The 24,943-nt window shown below is 45.0% G+C and overlaps 1 protein-coding gene across 1 annotated transcript; it reads left to right on the top strand.

Annotated features, from left to right (window-relative positions):
• Positions 1-2,234: 2,234 nt before the first annotated feature.
• On the top strand, positions 2,235-23,170 carry Mylip (myosin regulatory light chain interacting protein). The gene is made up of 7 exons (XM_028763253.1): positions 2,235-2,545; positions 3,653-3,843; positions 15,484-15,669; positions 16,992-17,189; positions 17,752-17,916; positions 19,599-20,019; positions 21,532-23,170. The coding sequence occupies exons 1-7, from the start codon at positions 2,459-2,461 to the stop codon at positions 21,619-21,621; spliced, it is 1,338 nt and encodes a 445-aa protein (XP_028619086.1). The 5' UTR covers positions 2,235-2,458; the 3' UTR covers positions 21,622-23,170.
• Positions 23,171-24,943: the final 1,773 nt, after the last annotated feature.

Genomic DNA, 24,943 nt, shown 5'->3' with positions numbered 1-24,943 from the left:
CTACTTAGCCTACAATGATCTCCAGTTTCTGATTCTTCTACCTCTACCCCACAAGTGCTGCTGGGATTGCTGGTCTAAGTGTCGTATCGTTGCAATTACACACAATGGTGGCACACTGTTACACACCACACCTGGCACTCCAGGTTAGGCTGGCACTTTGTCAACTGAGTTACAATCCCAGCCCTTGATCTCTTTTGTCAAAACCACTTCTTTTCCTCAGTAATAACTGGCAATGCCTTATTCTAATTTTTATATCTTAGTGTTCATGTATGTAACACATAGAGGTCAGAGGACAACCTGTGGGAGTTGCTTCTCTCCTTCCACTATATGGGTCATGGGATTCAGGTCATCAGGTTTGGTGGCAGGTGCCTTTACCCACAGAGCCGTTTCACTGGCCCTTATCTGAGGATACTTGATTTTAAAATGATTAAGCTCTTAACTGGGGACCCCAGAGAAGGAACTCAATGGATACAGGTTAGAAAAATGCCCATGTCAATCTTAATCATTCAACTGGCTTGTAAGTAACTGATGGTTGTTAAATTTTTCTTAATTAAAAAAATTTTAAACCTGACATTTCCTATGCTTCTACAAATTATTTAGCTGTTCATATTAAAAATATAAATATAGAATCATTTCTATGAAAAAAAGCCATTTTAAAAAATCCCTGCCAAAACCCAAACTAAGATAATTTTAAGATAGTTGCTCCACAAAATAGAACGTTTCTGTTTTATTTTCTTGTCTTGTTTATTTTGTTTGTTTATTTTGTTCTTTTCTCAGCTCCTTTCTACTCTCAGTTTCTAGGAATACTCCCAAATCTGTCCCCTAAATTCTTGCTTGCTTAAGCTGGTTAAGTCTTGGCCTTTCAAAAATATTAACTAATACAACCAGTCTTTCCATCTTGCCTCCTCTCCTTATGTGGAAATTTCTAGTGATGGGCCACAGATTAGATAGCAATAATCTAAATGTTATCTCCCAGTTACACATGCCAGATCTGCTGCCCGGAAGGAAAGGAATGAGGAGTAGACAGTTGGACAAATGCAAGCATACACTGGTTCTGCAGTGCTGGAACTGTAGCGTGTGTTCATGAAACACAAAGCCGTGAGCTTGCACGGCTCTCTCCGAGAGGGCTCTATTACGATCCCAATCCTTCTCTGATACTTTCCCCTTTGTCAGAAATAAATCTCACTGAGCCCGAGTAAGAGGTGCACCGCCATCTTGAGCTATACAGCAAGACTTCGTCTTAAATGCACAGCAAACAAACGGGACAGAGAGAGATAGGATCATTGGCAGGCACGGATGGCTAGATTGCTTCACAGCGATGTTCGAGGAAGGTCCAAAAAAATAAAAAATAAATAAATAATCTAGTCTCCATCCTACCGGAGACTTCCGAGAGATTAAGTTTTCCAAGGATCCAAGACTGGAACTGACAACACCTGGCTTATAAATCAAAAAAGACAGTATAGGCCAAGAGAAATAGGTAGTAAAAACATGAAGATTGTACACTTTTAACTACTAATCTCTTGCATTGTGATACCCCTCCTGCTAGGTCCCGAGGTGAGCCTGTTACCTTTAAGATGGGGTAACATCTGGCTGTCTGAGAGAAAGGACAGGAGTGTATCAGATGGTTAGTGAACGAATTCGATGAGGTAGCAACTTGGTAAGGTGTTTGAATTTAGCAGAACCCACGCATAGAAACCCTTGGTACCTGTTAATGTAAGAATGGTGCTTGGATCAAGTTACCGACTTATTCTGGGTCAACTGCAAAAACTTTTCTACTAGGATTATTCTTTTGACAACCAACGGTGGCAAATCTCAGCGGAAAAGCCTTAACTTTAGTCTCTGGCTTGCTCGCTTCTCTCTGGGCTTTCACAAACCACCTGGTTATTAGAGTAACCCCACGCAGGAATCCTGAGAACCGTGGCATCGCGGGAGCGTTTGATCACAATTCTCTCAAACCGGGACAGAAAGGCGTCCCTTGGAGCTGCGGGCGACAGCGGGATGGGAGGAGCGTCGCCCAGTGGCAGAGGCCGCCACGGTACCCGGGATTGGGGAGAGGATGGGCTCCCACCTCCCGCAGCTCCACAGGCGGTGCCTGGAGGTGGGGCTTCAGTCTACCAAGACTGACTGTTGGCTGGTGGAGCTAGGGAGGAGGGGAAAGCACGCCGTGATTGGCGGAGGCAGGCGCCGGAGGGGCGGGGCATCTATAAAAGACGCGTGTCTGTAGCGGCGCAGGCAGTGGGGCTGTCGGAGCGGGGCGGCCGTGTAGCTCACGGGAACTAGCTGTCGTGGGGGTGGAGGGGACTCGAGTGGCGGCTGCGTGGGGTGCAGGGCGGGTGGCTGCACGGCTGCACCTTCCTCGCGGAGCTCGGAGCCGACTTGGAGCAATTGCGGTGAGGCGACAGCCCCGGCGCACACCCGAGAAGAAGCGGCCGTGGCAGCGGTGGCGGCGGCCCCAGCCATGCTGTGCTATGTGACGAGGCCGGACGCGGTGCTGATGGAGGTGGAGGTAGAGGCAAAAGCCAACGGCGAGGACTGTCTCAACCAGGTGAGGGCGGTGATAGGAAAGGGGATCCCTGCTTGTCCTGGGAAAGCCTCGGAGCTCGGGGATGCTCCTCGGGAGCCGGGCGACGTTGCAGCAGCGGCCCGTGGAGCGCTCCCGGGACGCCAGGCTCCAGCCTCCTCCTTCCCGCGAGCGTGGGGTGGGGGGAGGCGCATAGAGGACGCTTACGGTGGGGGATCCGGGTCCTGGAGACCAGGACACTGAAGAGAACATCCACCCTGTCCGCTAGCCTGGCACTTTTCTCTAAAGAAGGTGGTCCGGCACACCTGCCGCAGGTGTGTGTGTGTGTGATGCCTCCCGTGGAGTCCTTGCAAAGCCCGGTAGCGCCACCCGCGTCCCGGGAAGAGGTGGCTGCAAACAGTCGCTGGCCCGGGGGTTCCCTAGCTGACCAGGTGGGGCCCGTGTCTGAAGCTGCTTCTCAGAAGGACTGTTCACCTGACATTCCAGGCTTGCTAGGGATCCAGAGTATCCTGAGTAATTTGCCGGGGAACGGTTCTGCAGGCGGTCTCCTGCTTGGGGTCTTTACAAGGTGTGTTTTCTTAAGAGTGACTAAGGCTCTTAACGGTGTGTGCATAATGGATATGACAGACCCATTTTGACCCCTTGAAACACTGTGCCTTCGAGACCTGTCGACCTGAGCTGTTTGGAAAGCCGCTTGTAAAGCTTAGCTGACACTTGTAGCATGCTTCCTCAATACGTTTGTGGCTTTGGAATCCAGATGGTTAAAACTGTCCAGATAATCAGCTGCCAAATCAGCTGTGCGGATGGTGCTGGTGGAGGGAATTCCAGCGATTGGAATGAGAAATAAAGCACCCTGTGGGTTCTTCTTCCTCAGCCTTTTGGGAAGTCTGTTTTGGGGGACTCCTTTCCCTGTGCAATTGGTCAGACCCTAGAAATAGTCAAACAAGGCCAAGCCTCTATTGGAGAGCTGCGTTTTGGCTTCCCTGTTACCTTAAAACCTTGTTTTTCCGGTCTACCAACTGGCATTGCAACAAGGTAGAACTTTGGAAAAGTAGGTTCCAGTCCCTCACTGGGATGGAGCCCTTTGGTTTGCATTGTTCTTATCCCATACCTTTGGTTTTGTTTTTTTAGGTGTGCAGGCGTTTGGGAATCATAGAAGTTGATTATTTTGGGCTGCAGTTCACGGGTAGCAAAGGTGAAAGCTTATGGCTGAATCTGAGAAACCGGATCTCTCAGCAGATGGATGGGCTGGCACCTTACCGGCTTAAACTGAGGGTCAAGTTCTTTGTGGAGCCTCATCTCATCTTACAGGAGCAGACAAGGTAAAGTGAGGCCGAAACAAACCAATGTCAAGCACATTCCATCCAGTTAGAAGTAGCTCTTGTGCCCCCCCTCCCCCCAGAGATGTTCCCTGGCAAATTTGACTGGGTGCAGAAGAAGTTCAGGAAAAAATTAAATTCATATTTCAAAGCATAGTTGGCCTGGGTGGATTTTTCAATGCTTGTGTTTTGGGTTTTTTGTTTGTTTGTTTGTTTGTTTGTTTGTTTCTGATCTTGTATAGTATTAGTAGGAGAGCAGGGTTGACTTCTTACGAACAGAAAGAAACCCGACACGGACTTCCTGACAGCTTCATCTAATGCCCGCTAGTAACCTCGCCTCAGCAGTGTTATTACAGGTCACTGTAGACTGTTCTAACTGAAAGCAGGAAACAGTTCCTCTGGGTTACTTAAACTTGGTCAATCTTCAGCCTAGTGTCAGATTACAGTGTGTAGCAGGGGTGCTGTCTGGCCTCCTGCAGATTTTAAAACTTTTTTAAGTTTCACAAAAAACTTAAGAACTCCTTGAAGGCCACTGTAAATGAATTCCAGCCTACAGATATATTAAACATGATTATTGGGCAGGAGGTTTTTTTTTTTCCTCCTTGTTAAACAGAGGACCATCAGCCATGGTAGACAACTGAAGTCTGTGGGTGTGGTCTCCCTTTTCAAACGACCAAAATACACACACACACACACACACACACACACACACACACAGACACGTTTCTCTCTGAGCTGACTGTAATACTTTTCTCAAAGATGAACCAAAATAGAAAAGGGAATGTTTAATATTTATTACCGAAATGCAAGCGACTAAAGCAGCGTGTCGAAAAAGGGCAAATGATTGCTTTTAAAACCACAGCAAACTTTGGATCCCAGCACCGATGTTTTCCATACTCCCGTGGCTTGGAAATGTGCCACGCATGTGAAAAATGCGATCCTGTAGATTTCGACTCCTAACGGGGAACAGGCTCCCCGGAGAGATTTTAACATACCAGTTTTTTGTTTGTTTATTAAACGAATGACAGAAACATTGAAAACTACCATCCATTAGGATTTGGAGTGTCCACTTTGCCTTGCTGTGGCCTTTTAGAGGTTGAGAGAGATTTTTGTTCATGAAGGAAACTGGAATAATACATTTTTACTGTTTCTGAAAATACCTTACGAATATTCGTGTAATGGCATGCTTACAGATACTGAGCTGTCTCTGTTAACCACAAGGGGTTCTTTTTCTAAACATTTACTCTGTGTCTGTGCGTACTTGTATACGTGTGGAATGAGAGGGCAACTTTCAGTGAAACCTGTTCTCTCCTTCTACTCTGAGAAGCAAAGATCTGAGCCATCTCACTGGTCCAGAGAGAGAGAGAGAGAGAGGGAGAGAGAGGGAGAGAGAGAGAGAGAGAGAGAGAGAGAGGAACAGACCAACAGAACTGGTTTGTGAAAGGTTCCTCAGTTCAGTAAATGAAAAAAAAAACATACATGACCTAGCATTCGTGTGTGTGTGTGTGTGTGTGTGTGTGTGTGTGTGTGTGTGTGTGTGTAGCAGTCACATTGTAATGCTACAGTGATTTCAGGGCTTCCAGGTGCAACCCAATTCTAGTGACACGAATTTATTTTTGAAATCAGAAAAGTTGAGGAAGCAAATAACTTCATTTAAGTAGTAGAAGGATAATAGCAAATAAGTCGTATCGGGAATGCCTTCATGCTTTCTGACTGACTGTGAGGTGGCTTCTACTGTGATGCGCTCTCCTGTAATTAGGTCAGTATCTGGGATCAAATCTACTTTATTCACGTGAGAAAGAGACGTTTGTGAATGAGTGCTTGAATCAGATCTCCTACATTGTTCTTTCCCGTTATTGACTCAGTTGTCTTTGACTTTGGGATTTGTATCTAATGGCATTCCAAGTATGTGCCTTCCGAGCTCAACTAGGTTATTTCAGTTGATTTTCTTTCCTTCTCAGAGACCCCATGGAATGGTTAGTGTAAGCTGGGCTGGATAGGAGGTTTGTAACCCCAGCCGCTTGGGAGGTAGAGGAGCAAAGGTTTCAAGGCCTGTCCTGCTTGGGTTACAGTGTGGGTCCAAGTCTAGTCTAAGAACTTAGTGAAATTCTGTGTCAAAATAAAACATAAACTGAGAGTTGAACATAGTAATGCTTGTCTAACTTGCCCAAGGCTCCTCTTCTGAATAAAGAAGCAGGGGAGGTGAGGTGGGGTGGGGGCGTGGGACAGGGGAAGATTTTTGAGTTATATTTATTATTTTGGTGAATTTTGCACAGTTTTGTGGAGTTATCTAAAATACAAAACCTTTAAGAAAATGTCTAACGTTGACGGCCAGGCTGCTTTCATATCTTCGTAAAGTAATCTCTACCTTGTGTTTGTAGCCTTTAACTAGGATGTCAAAAATTGTGCTAGGTCCAATTTCATATTTTTTTAATTATGTATTTTACGCATGTGGGTGTTTCGTCTGCACGATACTAAAGAACAAAGCTATTTTTCTTTAATGTTATATTAGCAAAAAAAAAAAAGAAAGAAAAAGAAAACTATACACACACACACACACACACACACACAACCAAGCCTGTTGACAGACTTTTTGATGTCCCATTGTTGGCAATAAGATGTTCATGTTAAATGCTGTGTTTCCACACTAGATCTGTTTGTGTAGCAAGTGAACAGAGCTTTGACAACTCAGTCTTAAGAGACGGCTTTATTGAGGCAAGCCGTGAGGCTGCATTTACTGTACTGAGGGTGTCTGGGTACTTCATTAAGAGGAGATAGCTGGGCACGGTTGTCCTCTGCAGACCACTAAGCAGCAAGCTCATAGCAAAGCAGGCTTAATGTGGAGGGGTGGTTAATATACTGCTTAGTATCAGACTAGGCAGGCTGCCAAGAGGGGTGTAGGCAAGAAGGCCTACGTACCAATGGGGGACCCTAGGATCCGGGAAGATGCCATCTTTCTGAAGAGGCTTGGTTCAAATGTTATTGTGGATTGGTAGATCAGGCTAATCTGGTTTTAGGCTTAATCTTCCACTTGGAGCCCCTACCGGATTCTTCCATTTGCTCTTGAATGGAGGGCCTGGATAGGAGAGTCTTGCCCAGCCGGCTGGCGTAGATTAGAGATGGAGACAGCAGGTATTTTGCTGGCGTAGATTAGAGATGGAGACAGCAGGTATTTTCAGCAGATGTTTGCCAGGCTGTGGATTGAAATGAAAAGCGAAACAAATTAATGCGTTGTGGAAGTAAATCTGAAATAACAATCATCTTCACAGAGACTCATGCCCTCCAGGGCCTCTCAGTTCTTCAGGATGAATTTTGCTAACGTTTTCAAAACCAGAGATTAGGGAAGTGTCCATTTCATCCCCCACAGTGGAGACTATACCATCCCCTGCTGGCATTTCCAGAGCTCTGTGGTCTGTTAGGGACAGTTCAGTTTACTTAAAGTTAACTAACATCTAGAATTCCCCCCCCCCCCCCCCCAGAAAACAGCCCCAGTACATAAAACTCCATGAGCATTGAACTGAATGTTCAGAGAAATGCCGTTATCTTGGACATGGCATCTCCTCAAGATTTCTGTGTGTTGGGGCAGCAAGGATCTAACCTCCCCAATTCCTAACTCCAGCTCCCCACTTTCTCTAGCACTGCCTGGGAGACTGCATTCTCCCACGACATCACCTATCTCTCTTTTAAAGCGTGAATGTGCTTCTGACGTTCTAGCTACTTATGTTCATGGCCAATCACTCCAATAACGTAAATTCCAACCAAACTGGTCAGCACCGTAGCCTCAGAATCTAGTAAGCATGCGCGGTGTAAGCACCTTGTTAATCAATAAATTAAGAATTTACAAGTACGGAGAGCTGGAGATGGGTCAGTGGTTTAGAACACTGTTGCTCTTCTAGAGGTCTTCTAGAGGACCCAGATTTGATTCCCAGCAACCACACGGTGGCTCACAACCACCTAAGCTCAATTTCCAGGGATCCAATCCCCCTCCCTTTCTGGCCCTGAGGGCACCAGACATGCACATACAAAATAAATAAATAAATAAATAAAATCTCAAAACAAAACCAAAGAAAGCTCACGAAGCCAAAAGCCACAGACAAACTCAAAGCACATGGGATGTGGTCATTTCAAACCCACCCTGGTCCAGTCAGACTGGTCCTAGACAGGGTCTCAAAGTCATGTTTCAAAATCTTGCTTACCATCAGCTTGGGTGAAGGCTGCTTACATAATTTACCTCTGCATGACTAAGGATGCGTGCATTCTGCATGAAATTGCATTGCAGACTCTGTGCGTCTGTTATGGAGGCTCGTGTTGCTAATACAGGGGTCCGTTTATGTTCTTTACACTGTACGTGGAGTACGGCAGAATCAGCCTCCCTCTCCCATCCCCACTCTCCCTGTCTCCTTCTCTCTTTCCTCCACTCTGTTTTTATTTGCCAAAATATAAAAGAGGACTCAGGAAAGTTAAACAAACAAACAAACAAAAAAGTAAAAGCATACATGTATACTATTCCCCCCCCAAAAAAATTTATTCATTGACTTTCTGAATTCTACTTCAAGTTTTCCTCTTTGCCACATCTAAGTGTTTGCCTTGCTGTGTGGTGTTTATTTTGAGAATCTGAGCACTCTCAGCCTATACAAAGACCATGTCTTAAAAATGGTATTTCACAGATTCCTTCTGTGTGTGCTAGAAGGATGTGATGTATGTATGTATGTATGTATGTATGTATATATGTATGTATGTATGAGAGTGTGCAGGTGCACACGTCCATGCATGTGCACGCAGAGGCCAGAGATTGTCAGCTTGCTCACACAGACACCTATCGCCATGGGTAAGGACATTCTTCTGTGCTTTAAGTTACAGTATTCTCCTGGCACAGGCTGCCGTCTCTCTTGGGGCTGGAAGCCTCCCTGTGGTGATCCTCACATCTTAATTGCTGTGGGGCCTAAGGAGGAACATCTTTAAGAGTGGTTCCATTCGGGGCCTGAAAAAGATCCCCATAAGCCCATGTAGAGACCTGGCTTAGTAACTCTCTGATAGTCATCTGCCTCTGACGGGTTTTTCAGCTGTAAACCCTCCGTGAGGTGGGCCCGATGGTCTGACATGGCTGGAACTCTTTCTCCACTGGCGATTCTGAACCTGAGCCCTGGTGTTACTTTCTCAGCCTTGCAAAACATTTCAAACATCGAGGAAAGTTGAGGGTTTTTTTCATGAACACCCGCGTAGTGCGCCCCCGCCCTGCCCCCAGAAGCTACTATTACATTTAATATGCCTACTTTGTTATATAGTTAATAATTTATCGGTCCCTCCAACCATCCATCAACTGGTTTTTTGATTCATTTTTAAACAAGGCACGTATAAGCACCCTTCCTCTTAAATACTTTGTCGTGCTTATCATTAATTAGAAACTACTCACGTGTACTTCTCTTTCCCTTCGAGTTAAAATTCACATAGGATAAAACATATAAACCCCAATTATACCTCTTAATGAGATTCGATGGGTGCATGTTTAAACAACACCTCTGCTGAGGTTAAGGACAGCAGCGGCATCCTCCATCTTAGGAAGTCCCTCATCTGTCTGTAGCCCATGCGCACACACTGCCCACTCTAACTACTGACTGCTGTCAGCATTATGGGTTTCCACTCCAGCTTTGCTGTGCCTCTTTAGCTGGATGCACAGGGAGTCTTCCGGTAAGTTCTGCTTAACATCTGCCTTTTTTTTTTTTAACCCATTATAGCTTTTTATGAGATCCACTCATACTCTTGTATATATATATATATGTGTGGGGTTTTCGTTAGTTGTTACTTCTTCCGCTTTCTATGAGGTTTGCTTTGTTATATGCTGGGGATTGAGAGAGGCCTTGAATGGTCTAGGTTAGTACTCTGAGCTAAGTACAGCCTGCTTCGTTTCTCTCTACCCCCAGACAGTATTCTGTACTGTTTGTTGATCCACAGTCCTGCTGGTGAGTTCCCTTTGTTCACGAATAAAGCTGCTATGAACATTCTAATACAGGGCTTTTTTTTTTTTCTTCTCGTAGACACATGTGTTTTCATTTTCCTTGAGTAAATGCCCAAGAATACAATAGCTGGGTCCTATGATTGTCTAGCTGTATAAGTTACTGCCAGACCTTTCCCCCACGGCATCTGTACTGTTCCGTTCTCCCACTCCCACAAAGAATGTAAGGAAGCTGAGCGTCTCACGGCCCTGCCAGCCTTCTGATGCATACATGGCGGTAGAGTGTTGTGGTTTTAATTTGCATTTCTCTGATGATTAATGATATCTGTCAGATTGTCATGTGCTTCCTGGCCTTCCCTGCATCTCCTTTGGTGACATGTCCAAGTCCCGCATTTTGATCACTTGCCTTTTACTCTTGAGCTGTCCACATTCCTTATGTATCCTAGATACCAGTTCATCGTAAAATCTCAGTTTTATAAATATGTTTCTCCTGTGCCTTGCCTGCCATCCTCATGCCTTTTGGTGAGTAGGAGTTTTTCATTTTGGTGGGATCTAGTTTATTCGTTTTTTTTTTTTCCTGGAGTTTATTCAGTACATTCTGAAAAGCCTTGTCTACCCCTAGCCATGAAGGTACTCCTAGGTTTAATTCTGAAGCCAGAATGGTTTTCCGTGTAGGACTGTGCTCCATCCTGAACTAATTTTGTTTTACGAGAATGTTACGAGATTTAAGACAAAAAAACTCCCGTAGCAATTCCTGTTTCCATTTGGTCGTTCTTAAATATAACTTGGCAGTCAGAGTTTGGTTTAAAATAAACCGATGCAGTTAAGTGACTCAGAGACAGAGATGGGATGCTTGATTGTAACGGGGTCTGCCTGAGGTGAGTGGCTGTCCAGACAATACCTCCTGTGCGTGTGCTTCAGGGGGAATTATGGTTCAGTTGTTGGCAACCATGTTTGTGAAAACAGCTATTTAGCCATTCTAAAGTCGCTCTAGATTTATTGCTTACAGTCTGAACATGAGGCTGAATTATTTTACATTTGTTCTCAAAAGCTCTTCAAGATGGCGTAACTGGCAAGATTCCTGGGGAAGCTGTGGCCAACAGTAGCCATTTTAGTTACCTTTCCATTGCCATGACCAAGGCCACTTAGTAAAGAAAACATTTAGTTTGGGGGCACACAATTCCACAATTCCATGACCTTCACAGCAGGGAGCATGGCAGTCAGCAGACAGGCATGGTGCTGGAGCAGTAGCTGATAACTTAACATGCTGATCCAGGAGGTAGAGGGTGGGGGTTGCTAACCAGGGATGGCATAGGCTTTTGAAACCTCAAAGCCTATTCTCAGTGAGGCATCTCCTCCTAATCCTTCCCAAACAGTTCCTCCAACTGAAGACCAAATGATCAAACATAGGAACCTGTGGGGGCCATTCTCATTTAAAGCATCCCAGTGATCTATACAGGAGCTTCCTTCCACTTGTCTTCTGGAAAGTTCTGTTGTGAGTACTAGAGGATTTTTCTATGAAATTTTTGGTCATCAGACAAGAGTCTTCAGGTCGCAGACTTTCCAGATAAATGGTTCTTGTTATTCCTTAACACCATGAAAAGGCATGGCTTTTATATATATATATAAAATTTTAACCTTATGTGTATGAGTGTTTACCTGCATGTATATATGTGCGCCACATGCATGCTTAGTCCCCACAGATCTAATCCCTGGTCCTCTGCAAGAGCAACAAGAACTCTTAACTGCTGAGCCAGCTCTCCAGCCCCTGTAAAGGCATGGATTTTAAAAGAGAAATTGATGGAGAATTTCGAAGCAAAACTATATTAAGAGTATGTGCTTTGTGGCCATTCAAGATGGCTTAGTAGGTAAAGGTGCTTGGTACCAACTTGGCCTGAGTTCAGTCTCTGAAGCCAGCATAGTGGAAGGAGAAAATTGACTCTCATAGGTTGCCCTTTGACCTCCAAAAATGCACTGCCATGCTCACCCACAGATATACAATAAGTGAATGCATAATTGTAATTTTAAAAGACATTATTTCTTTTTTCAAAATTAAAATTTGACATCTCCAATTTCACCCCATTTTTAATTTTTATTTTACTTTGTGTTTTGCCTACATGTATATAACTGGGCACCACATGAGTGCCATTGCCCATGGATGCTATAAGATGACATCAGATCCCCTAGATCTGGAGTTATAGGTGGTTATGAGCCACCATGTAAGCACTGGGAATTGAACCTGGGTCCTCTGAAAGAGCTGCCAGTGCTCTTAGGCACTGAGGCATGTCTCCAGCCCCTCACCCTATTTTAATAGCATGTGTGAATTCATTTGTACCTGTGATGCCAACAGGTGACTTAGCTACGAATGATGCACCCTGGGCTCCATATAATAGAAAGATACCCAATTTCTTAGTAACTGGGTAAAACTTTAAAAATTCATTTCTAAGTGTAATCCTAGGAATGCATAGAATATGTAGAACTGGCTTGTGTTCATAAACCTTTGCTTAAGACAAAGCAGGGGTTTTTCAAAGCCTTTCTTTTGTATGTGGTTCCTTGTAAACGATATGGAACGAGGTAAGTTATCCACTTGTGAGATCTACTTTTAAAAACTATTCTCTACAGGCCTGACATCTTTGACTATATCTGCTTGTTTTGATATTATTGGTAACCTTTGATCACTTTCATTAAAAAAAGAAAAGAAACGAAGAAAAGAAAGAAGAGAAAGAGTAAGGGGTTGAAATCAGGAGGGAAGATAGTTACAAGCCAGATGGTTAAGGTAGGAAGCTAATGAGTCCTCAACTCAAAGCCACTCACAAATCCGGAGCCCTCCCTGAATTCCCTGTTAGAAACATGCCTTTGAGCACTGCCATTCTCCCTCTTGGAAGGAGCACACTGACAGATCTTCCGATAGCTCCTCAGAGTTGGTGACGTTGGCTACCCCTGTTCACTTACACTGGTGCCTGGATCCTTGTCACCCAGAGACCCACCTGTGGCTGGAGTCTTTGATAAGATATATTCCTTTCCTCCAAAGACTGTGGTTCCATCATCAACAACAACAAAACCCAACAACTATCAGACATGTCCATCCCATAACCCCAGTGTGGGGTGAGGCACGGAGGCAGGGCATAAGCACTCTTTATTCTCTTGAAAGGTGACCATAAAGCCATGAAAGCTGCAACATGCAGAAAGAGGCCTGCAGGGAGGAGGACGAGGAAGAGGGAGGAGGAGGAGGAGGAAGAGGAGGAGGAGGAGGAGGAGTGCCTGTGCCTGCTGGATGATGCTGAACACAGTTCAGCCTCAACTGGCTGGTAGACCACCAAGTGTGCCCCACCCCCATGCCTTTGTTTCAGTATGCAGCCACTCCTGGGGAAGGGTGGGCACTGCTCTAGGCTCTTAGCCACCTGTTTACGTTGGGTTACCATTTCTTTGCTTTGCTTTTGGCAGCTATCCCTCCAGAAGTAGGCGTAGAGAGTTTGGAAAAAGAAATTGAATAAATTTGAAAAGTCGTCTTTGGCAGCTCTCAGTACTGTTTAATAAAGCAGGAAGCAGTTTCAAACTTTAAGCTAGGAAAATAAGTCGAAAGAGACCTTTACGTTCACAGTCATTAAATCGAGAAGGCTCAGTTTGTGGTGCTAATCTTAAAATCTTTTGGCACATGGTTTCTTCTTGAATATAAGCATAGATTCTAGCTTTAGGGCCCAGAAAACATACCTACCCCTGGTTGAACAGACAAATGTATGTTAAGATTCCATTTTCCCTGTGAGCAACACCAGCATTTTGAGAATTTTAGACCTGCATCTTCCTCCTCCTCTTCCTCCTCCTCCTCCTCTTCCTCCTCCTCCTCTTCCCCCCTTTTAAGACAGTGTCTTACTATGTAAACCAGGCTAGCCTGGAACTCATACCTGCTTCTGCTTTTAGAGTTAAGGGTATGGACTACCACACAGGCTATCTGTATAGCTATTTTAAAAGCAGTTTATTTTTCCTGTGGCAATTCCTTTGCCCCAGCAGGGCCCCTTTCTCAGTGTAGCAGTATGGAAGAAATACTCTAAAGACTACCAGATGTCTGTGTTAATAAAAACTGTGTCTGTTCTCTTTGAATGCTATTATGCATCTTACAGTGGTTTCTTCTTGGGGGCTTGGAGCATAGAAAAACTTGAAACCTTTAAGAACGTTTCATCATTTTAAACCTTCATCATTACTGAAAATGCAAAAAGATTGAGCTGATTATTAGTTTAGAAAGATAAATGGTTCTTGTCAGCCTGGTCGTTTGAGATTCTCAACACAGTCACTTACATTTGTCACCTCTCTTGTCCTAAGTCCTCTCCTTACTTTTCTCATGCTAGCCCCTTGAGTGACAAACACAAGCAGAGTTGACAACTGGGAAAGTGAGGAGCTTATGTGGGGTTCAGAGCCTCACCAATGGCTGGAATTCATTATTGTACCTTTAAGCACATGGGCGAGATTACCACAAGTCACCAAAGAGACAAAGTTTATCGTCTGGCCTCTGTGGCAACTCAGATAACCTTTTCAGAACTTTGGACAATAAAAACAATATCTGAATTTTCAGAAATTTCTGTGGCATGCGTACTTTGTAGTGAATGTAGCGTGGAATGTTGAGTGTACTAAGGGTAGGCTCAAGGAGAGCAAACCTGGAGAAGGACTATAAAATAAATGCAAATGCATGGTGCTTTACTTGGATTTATGGAGCCCTCTGATGTTAGAGGCAATTAAGCCAGCCCAGGTGCAGCTAGGGAAGAAACTAGATGTTGTAACTTGTTGTATAACGTAACCAGGAAATAAGCGGGCTGTACGCAAGGCAGATCAAAAGGTGACTAAGTGGAAGGACAAGACAGAAGGCCATCAAGGCAGGTTGCTGCAAGGCTGGATCTTCCAAGTAGAGGGATGGTTCCTATCCAGAGCACAGCAACAGGAGGTGTGGCCAGGGTCAGCTGCTGGGGAAGCCTGGCTTTCACCCATCACCAGGCATCCCTGGGAAGGACTTTGAGCAGAAAGATGGAGGGTATTCACAGGCAGCAATGACAGCAAGCAGCTTGGAAGGTGGGCTCCCTGGAGGGAAGAGGGGCCCTGGAGTCACAAAAACTCTTGCCACTTCTAAGCTGGGAGTAGGACCAAGGAGGCCCAGAAGGCAAGAATAGACTGGGTCTGGAGAGTTCTGAGAGGTGGGCTGGGGAAAAGGCTCAGCGAGAACTGCTTGTCTGGCAAGCATAAGGACCTGAGTTCAATCCCTATAACCCATTAAAGAGTGCCTTTAAAACATTATAATGCTAACTTGCTCCATTTAAGTTTTTCTGACATTTTATTTACTGATTTAAAGAGGGAGCGTGCCATGCTACACCCTTAGAAGTCAGAAGACAACCTGTGGGGAGTCTCCTTGTGCTCCCTGTGAGGGCCTAGGGAATAGAGCCAAGGTCTTCAGCCCTGGCTGAATGGTCCCTCATCCACTGAGCCATCCCTCTCTACCTGCTCTCTGCTTAAAAAAAGAAAGTGATCGACTGTGAAATTGCAAAGCTAGTTGAGCTTGTTTGGTTGTTTTCTGCAGCACTGGGGATAAAACTTGGGTCCTTGCACACACCGTGCTGATTGCTGTATCCTTGAGCCACACCCCAGCCCAGCAGGCGGCCTCAGATACTGTTATCCCAAGCCTCAAGCATTCTCTCCTTCTCTTGCAGGCATATCTTTTTCTTGCACATTAAAGAGTCCCTCTTGGCAGGCCACCTCCAGTGCTCCCCAGAGCAGGCAGTGGATCTTAGCGCCCTCCTGGCACAGACCAAATTTGGAGACTACAACCAGAACACCGCCCAATACTGCTATGAGGATCTGTGTGAGAAAGAGCTCTCCAGCTCCACTTTGAACAGGTGAGGCCGCCGGAGGCTAGCATGCTTGTTCACACCCGCCGACTTGATAAGAATCAGGAAACTGGCCTGCCGGGTGGTGTCCAGAAGGAGTTTAGGAGGTGGAGCCCAGGCCATTGCCAGGTTTATCCAGTCATTTTCAGAAGATCCATGTGCCTTTTACTTGAGACACTTACTAATACAAAACTGTCCACACAGATAAATGCCCTTATGTGAAATACTATAAATAACAAGGTTCTCAAAAGTGCCTGACCTTTTAAATATGCAAATCTCCTACAATAAAAGTCTAGCATGTTTATTGGTGTTTGCTTCGTCCAGGCAAGAATTAGAGCAAGCAGCCTAATATAGGTAGCTGGCTCAGTTACCTATTCCTGTGTAACAAGCTAACTCCCAACTCAGCAGCTTAAAACAACAGACATTATCTGATGCTGCCTGGGCAGGGACACAGCTGTGGCTTGGAGGCAGACCAAGCCCCAGAGATCAGTCTCACCTAAAAGCGCAACTGCGGGAAGCCTCCGGGTCCACAAGACTCCTGTAGCTTCTTTGCCAGCCTCCTTCTTGTGCCACCTGATCTCAGGGCTCTTTCATGGTATGGTAGCTGGTTCACCCAGCATGAATGATCCAAGAGCAAGAGAGAAGAGCCAGGAAAGAAATCAGACCCCGGGGAATAATCTCAGAAGTGAGTTTCATGCCAGGTCTTCCACCATTTTCTGTTCATTAGAAGCTAGTCATTAATCCAGACCACACTCAAGGGAAGTCTACACGAGGAGTCCAGATCACCAGAGACCACAAGAAAGACAGCCTTGTCACAACAGAGACTATAGAACTATGTTCTTCTCAGGCCCCTGTGGTGCTTGCCTATCAGAAAGCTTGTGAAGTCTGTGTAGATAAACACAGGAGGGGATCTAGCCTACACGTTTGTCTTATATGTGTGTTTAGAGATTTTCCATAATTCTTTTACCAAATGATGCATTCTCAATATTTGTTGAGATCTTTTTAAAGGTGTGTGTGTGTGTGTGTGTGTAAGACAGCTGGTGTGAGTGAGCTCCTTCCTTCTACCTTGTGTGTCCCAGAGATCAAACTCAAGCTTGGAGCAAGCACCCTTACCCACTGAGCAATCTCACTGGCCCCAGAGTGGAGATCTCGAGCCGCATCTTACAAGTATTTCACAAGTGAATTCGATTAGTAAATGAGACAGGCAAATGTCATCTGGTGCTTTTGTGGTTCGTAAAATGATCATATTCATCATTCGCTTGTGAAAGTTCACAGCTTTAAGGAGGGCGTAAATTGATCTGTCTAACCGAGTGCCGTTGGGTGCCCCACAGCATTGTTGCGAAGCATAAGGAGCTGGAGGGCATCAGCCAGGCTTCTGCAGAGTACCAGGTTCTGCAGATCGTGTCAGCCATGGAGAACTATGGCATAGAGTGGCATGCCGTGAGGGACAGCGAAGGGCAGAAGCTCCTCATCGGGGTTGGACCTGAAGGCATCTCAATCTGTAAAGAGGACTTTAGCCCCATTAACAGGTAACCCGAGTCTTCAATACACATTCATATACATATACACATGCATATATGCATACATACGTCCCTACACTCCTAAGCATGTATATCCAGGTAACCCAGGTCTTCAATACACATTCATATATACATGTGTACATGTATACATACATTCATACAATCCTATGCATGTATATTCACCTGTTGCTTTTTTTCTGAAAATAGAAAATGGGCAGAGAGATTCACCAGACACCTCTATGAATAAAGTGATTAATTTGTTAATTAATTCATTAATTGCATTCAGAATTATTGTTTTTCATAAGGTACTCAGGCCATAAATACCTGTGTCTGCTTCTGCATACATGTGCACACACACACACACACACATACATGAGGCTACTCCAACACCTACCTGTTTCCACACCACAACTGCTCGTCCTGCTCAGCCTCAGTGGGTAGCCTCATCACAGAACTCCCCAGGCTGAGTGTCTGACTCCCTGCAGGGTGGTGGGCTGCCCTCTAAGCTGGGTCAGCACCAGGCTGAGCTCTCCCTTCTGAACTTGCTCACTTTTCTCCTCCTGCCTTTCAGGATAGCTTATCCTGTGGTGCAGATGGCCACCCAGTCAGGAAAGAATGTCTACTTGACCGTCACCAAGGAGTCCGGCAACAGCATCGTGCTTCTGTTTAAAATGATCAGCACCAGGGCAGCCAGTGGGCTCTACCGAGCCATCACCGAAACGCACGCATTCTACAGGCGCGTACCACTGTGTGTCTCCTAAGCTTAGGTCACAGCTTAGTGTGCTTGGGGGGCAGGCAGGTTTCTGTGATTTTTTTCCTAGCCTTGAGTCCATGAGACTTGTACAGAATAGGAGAGCATAGCTACTCTGAATATCTCAATTTGCAGAGCTAGTGGAGCCCTTATCAGCACAGAATTATGTATGCCTGGGCTTCACGTACAGACTCCTCCTTAGCTCTCACCTTATTTCCTCCCAAGCCACCTCCCAGCATGAGCCCAGGAGTTGAGCCTGTTCTGCCAAGGTGGCATCCTTTCCCAGAACAGTGGCACAGGTCTCTCCCTGCTGAGAAAGACCCTGTCCTGAGCTCTTATGCCTTAAACACTCCGGATACTTATTCAATTGAATTTAATTTTACTTGGTGTTTTTTGAGATCAAATCTCACTGTGTGTCCAGAGCGCACCTGGAATTCACTATATACCTCAGGGTGGCCTCAAACTTAAAACTGCAATCCTCCAGCCTCGGCTTCCCGACTGCTGGGATTGCCTGCATGGACCACTACACCTGGCCACGGTGAAGATTCTTAAATAACACTGCAGACTCTAGAGGGTGCTTTTCAAGCTGGGTTGTGATTAGGTTCCTACTTCGAAAAAATTAAAGCCAGAAATGTAATCAGTAGGAAGCCTTCAAATGTTTTGTGTTAAAATCGACTTCAGAGCAGAACAGAAAGTATGTAGATATGCTTAACATGAAAGCCATGACTTCAAAGAACAAATGTCCCTTTGCTTCCACAAGCTGCTGGGTGGCAGCTCACCTCCCCAGGGAGCTGGGGTGTCTCATCTCCATATTTACAGTTGCTTCCTTGAAAGTTTTTGGAGACCCCTGAGAAGTGCAGGGGTAAAGTCACTGAGCTACCGAGCATATAAAATGGAAAGTTACTCTCAGACGTGCACAAAAGAATATTAACTGTCTTGGTGAGGGAGGGGTGTAGCTCCATTCATGCGGTGCTTGCCTAACATGCATGAAGCTCCACGTGAACTGAGCATGTGTACATCTATGTAATCCCAGCAGCACTCGGGAGGTAGAAGCAGGAGGATCATGAAGCTCCAAGCCAACCTTGGCAGCATAGTTCAAGACCAGCCTATGTCATGTGACACTTTATCTCAAGTGGAAAAAAAAAAGCTGGGTATGGTGGCATATGTCTTTAATCACAGCACTCAAGGGACAGAGGCAGGTGGGTCTCTATGGGTTAAAAGCCATCCTGTTCTATGCGGTGAGTTTCAGGACCTACATAGTGAGATCTTGTCTCAACAAAACAACAACAATATTGAATGTCTTTTAAGCCAGGCATGGTGGCATACAACTGAAATGCCGACAAGCACAAGGACCATTACGTTTCAGGACAGCTTGGGGTCCATTATCTCAAAAAGCAAATAAGTAGGGCGATAGGTGGATAGTAGAGAGATCTACTATCTAGATTATGGACAGATGAATGACAGTAGGTAATAGAAGATAGATTGATAAGTGGATGATAGAGATAATCAAAAGAGAGAGACAGAGAGAGAGAGAGAGAGAGAGAGAGAGAACACCAAATGTCTGTTGATATACTGTTTTTATTGATAGCAGCATCTGCTAGTCTGAATTATAAAGCTCCCTAGGCTTTTCAATACTGAATCAGATGTTCACTCTCCCTTACCTGTAGGTGTGACACAGTCACCAGCGCCGTCATGATGCAGTACAGTCGTGACTTGAAGGGCCACTTGGCGTCTCTGTTTCTGAATGAAAACATTAACCTTGGCAAGAAATATGTCTTCGATATCAAAAGAACATCCAAAGAGGTCTATGACCATGCCAGGAGGGCTCTGTACAATGCCGGGGTTGTGGACCTTGTCTCGAGAAACGACCAGAGCCCTCCCGGCTCACCTCTGAAGTCCTCCGACAGCAGCATGAGCTGCAGCAGCTGCGAGGGCCTCAGCTGCCAGCAGACCCGCCTGCTGCAGGAGAAACTGCGCAAGCTGAAGGAAGCCATGCTGTGCATGGTGTGCTGCGAGAGGGAGATCAACTCTACCTTCTGCCCCTGTGGCCACACTGTGTGCTGTGAGGGCTGTGCAGCCCAGCTGCAGGTAAGGACTCATGTTCCTGCCCGTTCGGGATCCAATAGGTGTCTTCTGTTTTTTTGTTGCCTCCTGATTTCTGGTGCCACTTACTAGGAATATCTGTAGTTTTTGCCCAATATTCAAGCTAAAGAATGCATATATTTTTGGATTATTGTTACTAGTGACTTATTTACCATATTTGTGATTAATTTATCTTTTTTATATTTGCATTTATGCGTGTGTGTGTGTGTGTGTGTGTGTGTATCCACCATAGCACACACATGGAGGTCAGAGGACAATCTGCAGGAGTCAATTCTTTCTTTTCACCATGTAGTGCTGGGAATCAAAATTGTGTTGTCAGGCTTGGTGGCAAGCATCCTTACCCACTGAGCAATTTCACCAGCCCCTTAATGTCCTTTTATTACTGTTGATACTTTTAGAGGTCTCTTCCACCGGCTGTTTCTTGCTAGCAAGTCAAACTCATTTTCATAGGAAAATAAAAGCAACTAATATATAGCATTTCTCCTTCTTGGACCTTACATTTCCTCATACAGTAAATTTTTACTTGATTTCACCTCTCAAAAGTTTCTGCTAAATGTCACTGTGGATGTATGTAAAGCCAGCCTTGCATGTCACCTAGGCCTCACAAGGTACAATTACAGAGCTAGCGTTAGGATTGAACAGTAGCTCAAGACACCTACACCGTCTCAGAACACAGCCTGTGCTAATGCCATGAGGGGTTCCCCTCCAGAGTCCTGGGCTTATCTTTTTCTGCCCTTGAATTCTGACTGTTGCCTGTTTCCCTAATAGCCAATGAAGGGTGTGTGCTAGCCAAAAAGCCACTGGAGGCTTGTTGCTCCTGGCCACAAGAGCATCTGACACTGACACTGACCCCAAGATAGTTGAGCCATGGTCTATCTACAGACACATCTTCAACATGGTGGCCAGAGGCGCAGGGACCTCCTGTATGCATGACTCCAGCCTGGAGCTAACAGAAGGGTTGAGACAATAGCTGGACTAGTAAACTCTCTGCTCTGCATTGCAGGGCACAGGGACCTGAATTCAGCCCCAAGAACCCATCTAGTTAAAAACTAGCTGTGTGGGAGGGGGTCAGAGGTTGAAACAGTTGCAGGAATTCTTAATCCTAGTGTTAGGGAGGTAGAAACAGGAACCCCAGGGCCCACATACCAGCCAGACTCGCTTAACCAGGATTCTCTATGTGAGAGACCCTGTCTCCAGAAAGAGGGTGAAGACTCTGAGAACCAACACATGAGGATGACCACATGCACGAGACACACACACACACACACAGAGGCATGCACATTTTCATAAAAAATATAATTTTCTTCAGTGGATGTCTTTTCCTAACACTCATTGTTAGTCCTTATAAAGTTAAACATTCTGGCCTGTTCCAGAGCACCTAAGAGCTTAGAACTGGATGGCAATGGTATCTTATCTAGAAAACTGACTGTCAGGGCTAAACAAAGCGGAAGTCCCAGGTCCCACGAGTATCCTAACCAGCAGTGGCTTCTTTTCCAGTCCTGTCCGGTCTGCAGATCACGTGTGGAGCATGTCCAGCATGTCTACCTGCCCACCCACACCAGTCTTCTCAACCTGACTGTCATCTAATGCGTCCTGTGCTTACTGGACAAGCCATGTCCCCACAAGCTGCAGCATTGTAAATTATAAGAATAATAACTTTGTGAAGAGATATCTCACTCACAATACCCATCTGCCATGAGACATTTTCAGAAACAAGGAAGAAAGGAAAAACAAGAATACCATCACACCTCTTCCATGATGTGATGCAACAGTCCCTGTGACAACCAGGAAGAGCTCTGGTACATGGACACATTCCTTGGACTTTGGGGTTTTTTTGTTTTTTGTTTTTGTTTTTCTTTTAATGATCAAGTAAAGGAGTAGATAAAATCGTCTTTGTCAGTCAAGTGGCAACGTTGCCCAACAGTGGGCACCTTTTAGGAAATTATGTCATATGTCTCCTTCACTTTTCCCGAGGCAGCAGATTTTGTAAGAGTTTTAAGGATTTCCTTGGTTCTTTTTGTATGGTCATGGCACGCTGAACATTTTTAATGGGGATTTTTTTTTCTTAAAGAAATAGTCCTCATTATAAAGTTATTTCCATCTTTATAACTCGTTCAAGAACAACTGGAAAGCTAGCAGACTGAAAAAGCCATCCCGTGACTTCTCAAGGGTTGACAGCAATGTTGTCAGATTGGAACCAGTCTGGCTGAAAGCCAACAGGTAACTCACCGTGGGTGACTTCTTTCCTAGCCCTTCTGTCTCCCTCACTCCGCACCCCACACCTTTCACCGAGAAAAATGCTACCAGTTTGGTTAAAAGACAGACATGGCATAGCCAAGCACTCCCTGGGCTTTTGAGATTAGAAAGTGAGAGTGGCTTCCTTAGAAGGAAAAAGCTGAGAGAGGGAGAGAGAGAGAGAGAGAGAGAGAGAGAGAGAGAGAGAGAGAGAGAGAGAGAGAGAGAGAGAGAGAGAGAGAGACCCAGTGTGCCAGTGCCGAGTGGTTCTTCACTTCCCCGTGCACTCCCTGCAGCTGCACCCGTGGGTGTTGCCTTGCTTGAAGATCAAACTTTCTACAGCCTTATAGGTTTCTAGATAGTATCTCCTTTTTGTGTTTGTCTTATTTCCCTTTGTTCATGTCTTCCTAAGTTAGTGCTTCCGTATTCATTGTACTGCCCCCTCAGTGTCTTCCAGAGATGGGGCTACTTCATTATGTTTCCATATTCTGAATCCTGTTTTCATCCCCCACTTGGGCATTTTGGAAGCTAGTGAGCTAGGGGTTTTCTAGGGTGTCAGGAAACCTAGTTGACCTCATCGGGTGCAATACTAGCTAAGTTAAAGCTAGAAACCTACACTGTCACTTTACTGAGATTTCTGAGTCTACGTTTCATATTGCCTTAATGTAGCAGTAATGTGTTTATGCATTTGTTTCTTTGCACAGACATTTTGTCAGATATTAAAACTCTACTTTTTTATGGCACATATTAGCATATAAGCCTTTATTCCAAGAGGTATTTATTTTTTCACTTGTAAAAAAAAAATAATGTTTCCACATTTAAAAAAAAAACCAACTCTGTTATATCCTAGAGGACTTCTGTCTTTTATATTCAGGATAATAAAGACTTTAAAGCAAAGTGAGTATTTGTGTTCTCTTGGTCATCGTCATTTAAGCTGTTTTTGCAGATGAGTGGACACTGACCTCAAGGTTGGGAAATTTAAGGTTTTAAGGTGTCTTCATTGAGAGGATCTGCCCAGCTCTTCTTTCATCTGATTTTGGACATACAAGGTTTGAAGGTAGGTGAAGACAATGCTGTGACAGACGTGGCAGACAGAAAGGATAGCTTGGGGAGGAGGGAAGCAAGATGGCTCACCCAGTAAAAGTGCTTGCTACACAGGTTTGATTACCTGAGTCTGCTGATCCCTGGAACCCACATAACGATGAAGAGAAAACAGCCAACTTAACAAAGGTGTCCTATGACAGCCACACATGGGGCTCACAGGGCTCAGTCATAGCAGAAATGTACTGTGGTGTCCAGGACTGCCTTCCTACAGTGCCTCCGCATGCAACTTCTGGGCCTTAATGGTCTTTTGTGTTGGTGTGTGCTCATCTGTTTACTTTGTGTGGTAGAGAATATTATAAAATATCTCTACCAGATACCCTTAAAATTGGGAGACAGACCCCAACACAGCCTCCCGTTGGTTTCTAGGAATCAGTTCACTTATTCAGCATATTTATCGGACATCAACTGAATGGTTAATGAGTCCTAGAACTTTAAAAAAAAAAAGTAGTCTAAACCACAATTTATCACATACCCAAGAGTATCAGTGTCTTTGTGATTTACAGTGTGTAGTGCCTGTGACATGGATGGGTGCTTCTGTATGGAAGTTAAATGATGTTCAGATTTGTATGCATGGTAGTTTCAGAATGATAACTAGGATGGATGGGTAGATGACTGACAGGTCAACAAATAACATTGCTTGTACTCTATGGGCCAGGGACTCCTTAAGCTTAGCAACCAGCATAAAGCCCCATGTATTACTTAGTATTTTAGAAGCATAAAGGATGACACACTGTTGAGCATAGGAGATACTGGTTACCTCTGCTTAAGGCTCAAGGTAAATATACTTCAGAAGGACCTTTGAACAAAATTTTCATTCTGTAGTTGGGAAAAGACCACAAGGCCCCTGTCAAGGCTACAGTGCAGCCTGTGAGTCTTGCCTGTGCTCACCTGTCAATGCAGTGGTAAGAACTTAGGCTCTGAAGGAATGTGCAGCATGGGGAAACAGTGGATGGAACCTTCAGTTCCAGGTTTGACTTTGGTACTCTACTGCCTTCAAAGCCAGGAACTGGTAGGGAAGGCAAGCTTGTACAACAACTAATGCATGAGACAGGAGAGCAGAGAGACAGCTCCGTTTTGATTACATATTGACATGAAGAAGACAAGGAAAATGGGCCAGGGAGATGGCTCAGTGGGCAAAGACTGATGAAGTGAAAAGAGACGGATGGAGAGATGGCTCACCAGTTAAGAGCACTGGCTGCTTTTGCAAAGGACCTTGGTCAGATTCCCTGCACCCACATGGTGGTTTACAACCAATTGGAACCCCATTTCCAGGGGATCTGATGCCCTCTTCTGGCCTCTACATGCACCAGACAAAACATGTGAGACACAGACATACATGCAGACAAAACAACCATACACATATATTTTTTAAAAAAGAGGTGGATGGTGAAAGCTCCATAAAGTTGGCCCCTGACCTCCACATGCACCCTGTGGCATGTACACACACAAACATACCATGCACACACACAATAATAACGAATAAGATTTATTTTTTAAGGATAAGGCAAATAAAAAGACTTGTTGAGGCATGTCATAAAGATTGAGAACAACTGAAAGAAGGAGGAAAGGG

This window comes from Grammomys surdaster, unplaced genomic scaffold (assembly GCF_004785775.1).
Source record: "Grammomys surdaster isolate TR1022 unplaced genomic scaffold, NIH_TR_1.0 137, whole genome shotgun sequence".
Lineage (NCBI taxonomy): Eukaryota > Metazoa > Chordata > Mammalia > Rodentia > Muridae > Grammomys > Grammomys surdaster.
The sequence above is the reverse complement of the archived record's forward strand: the minus strand, read 5'-3'. Positions and strand labels throughout refer to the sequence as shown.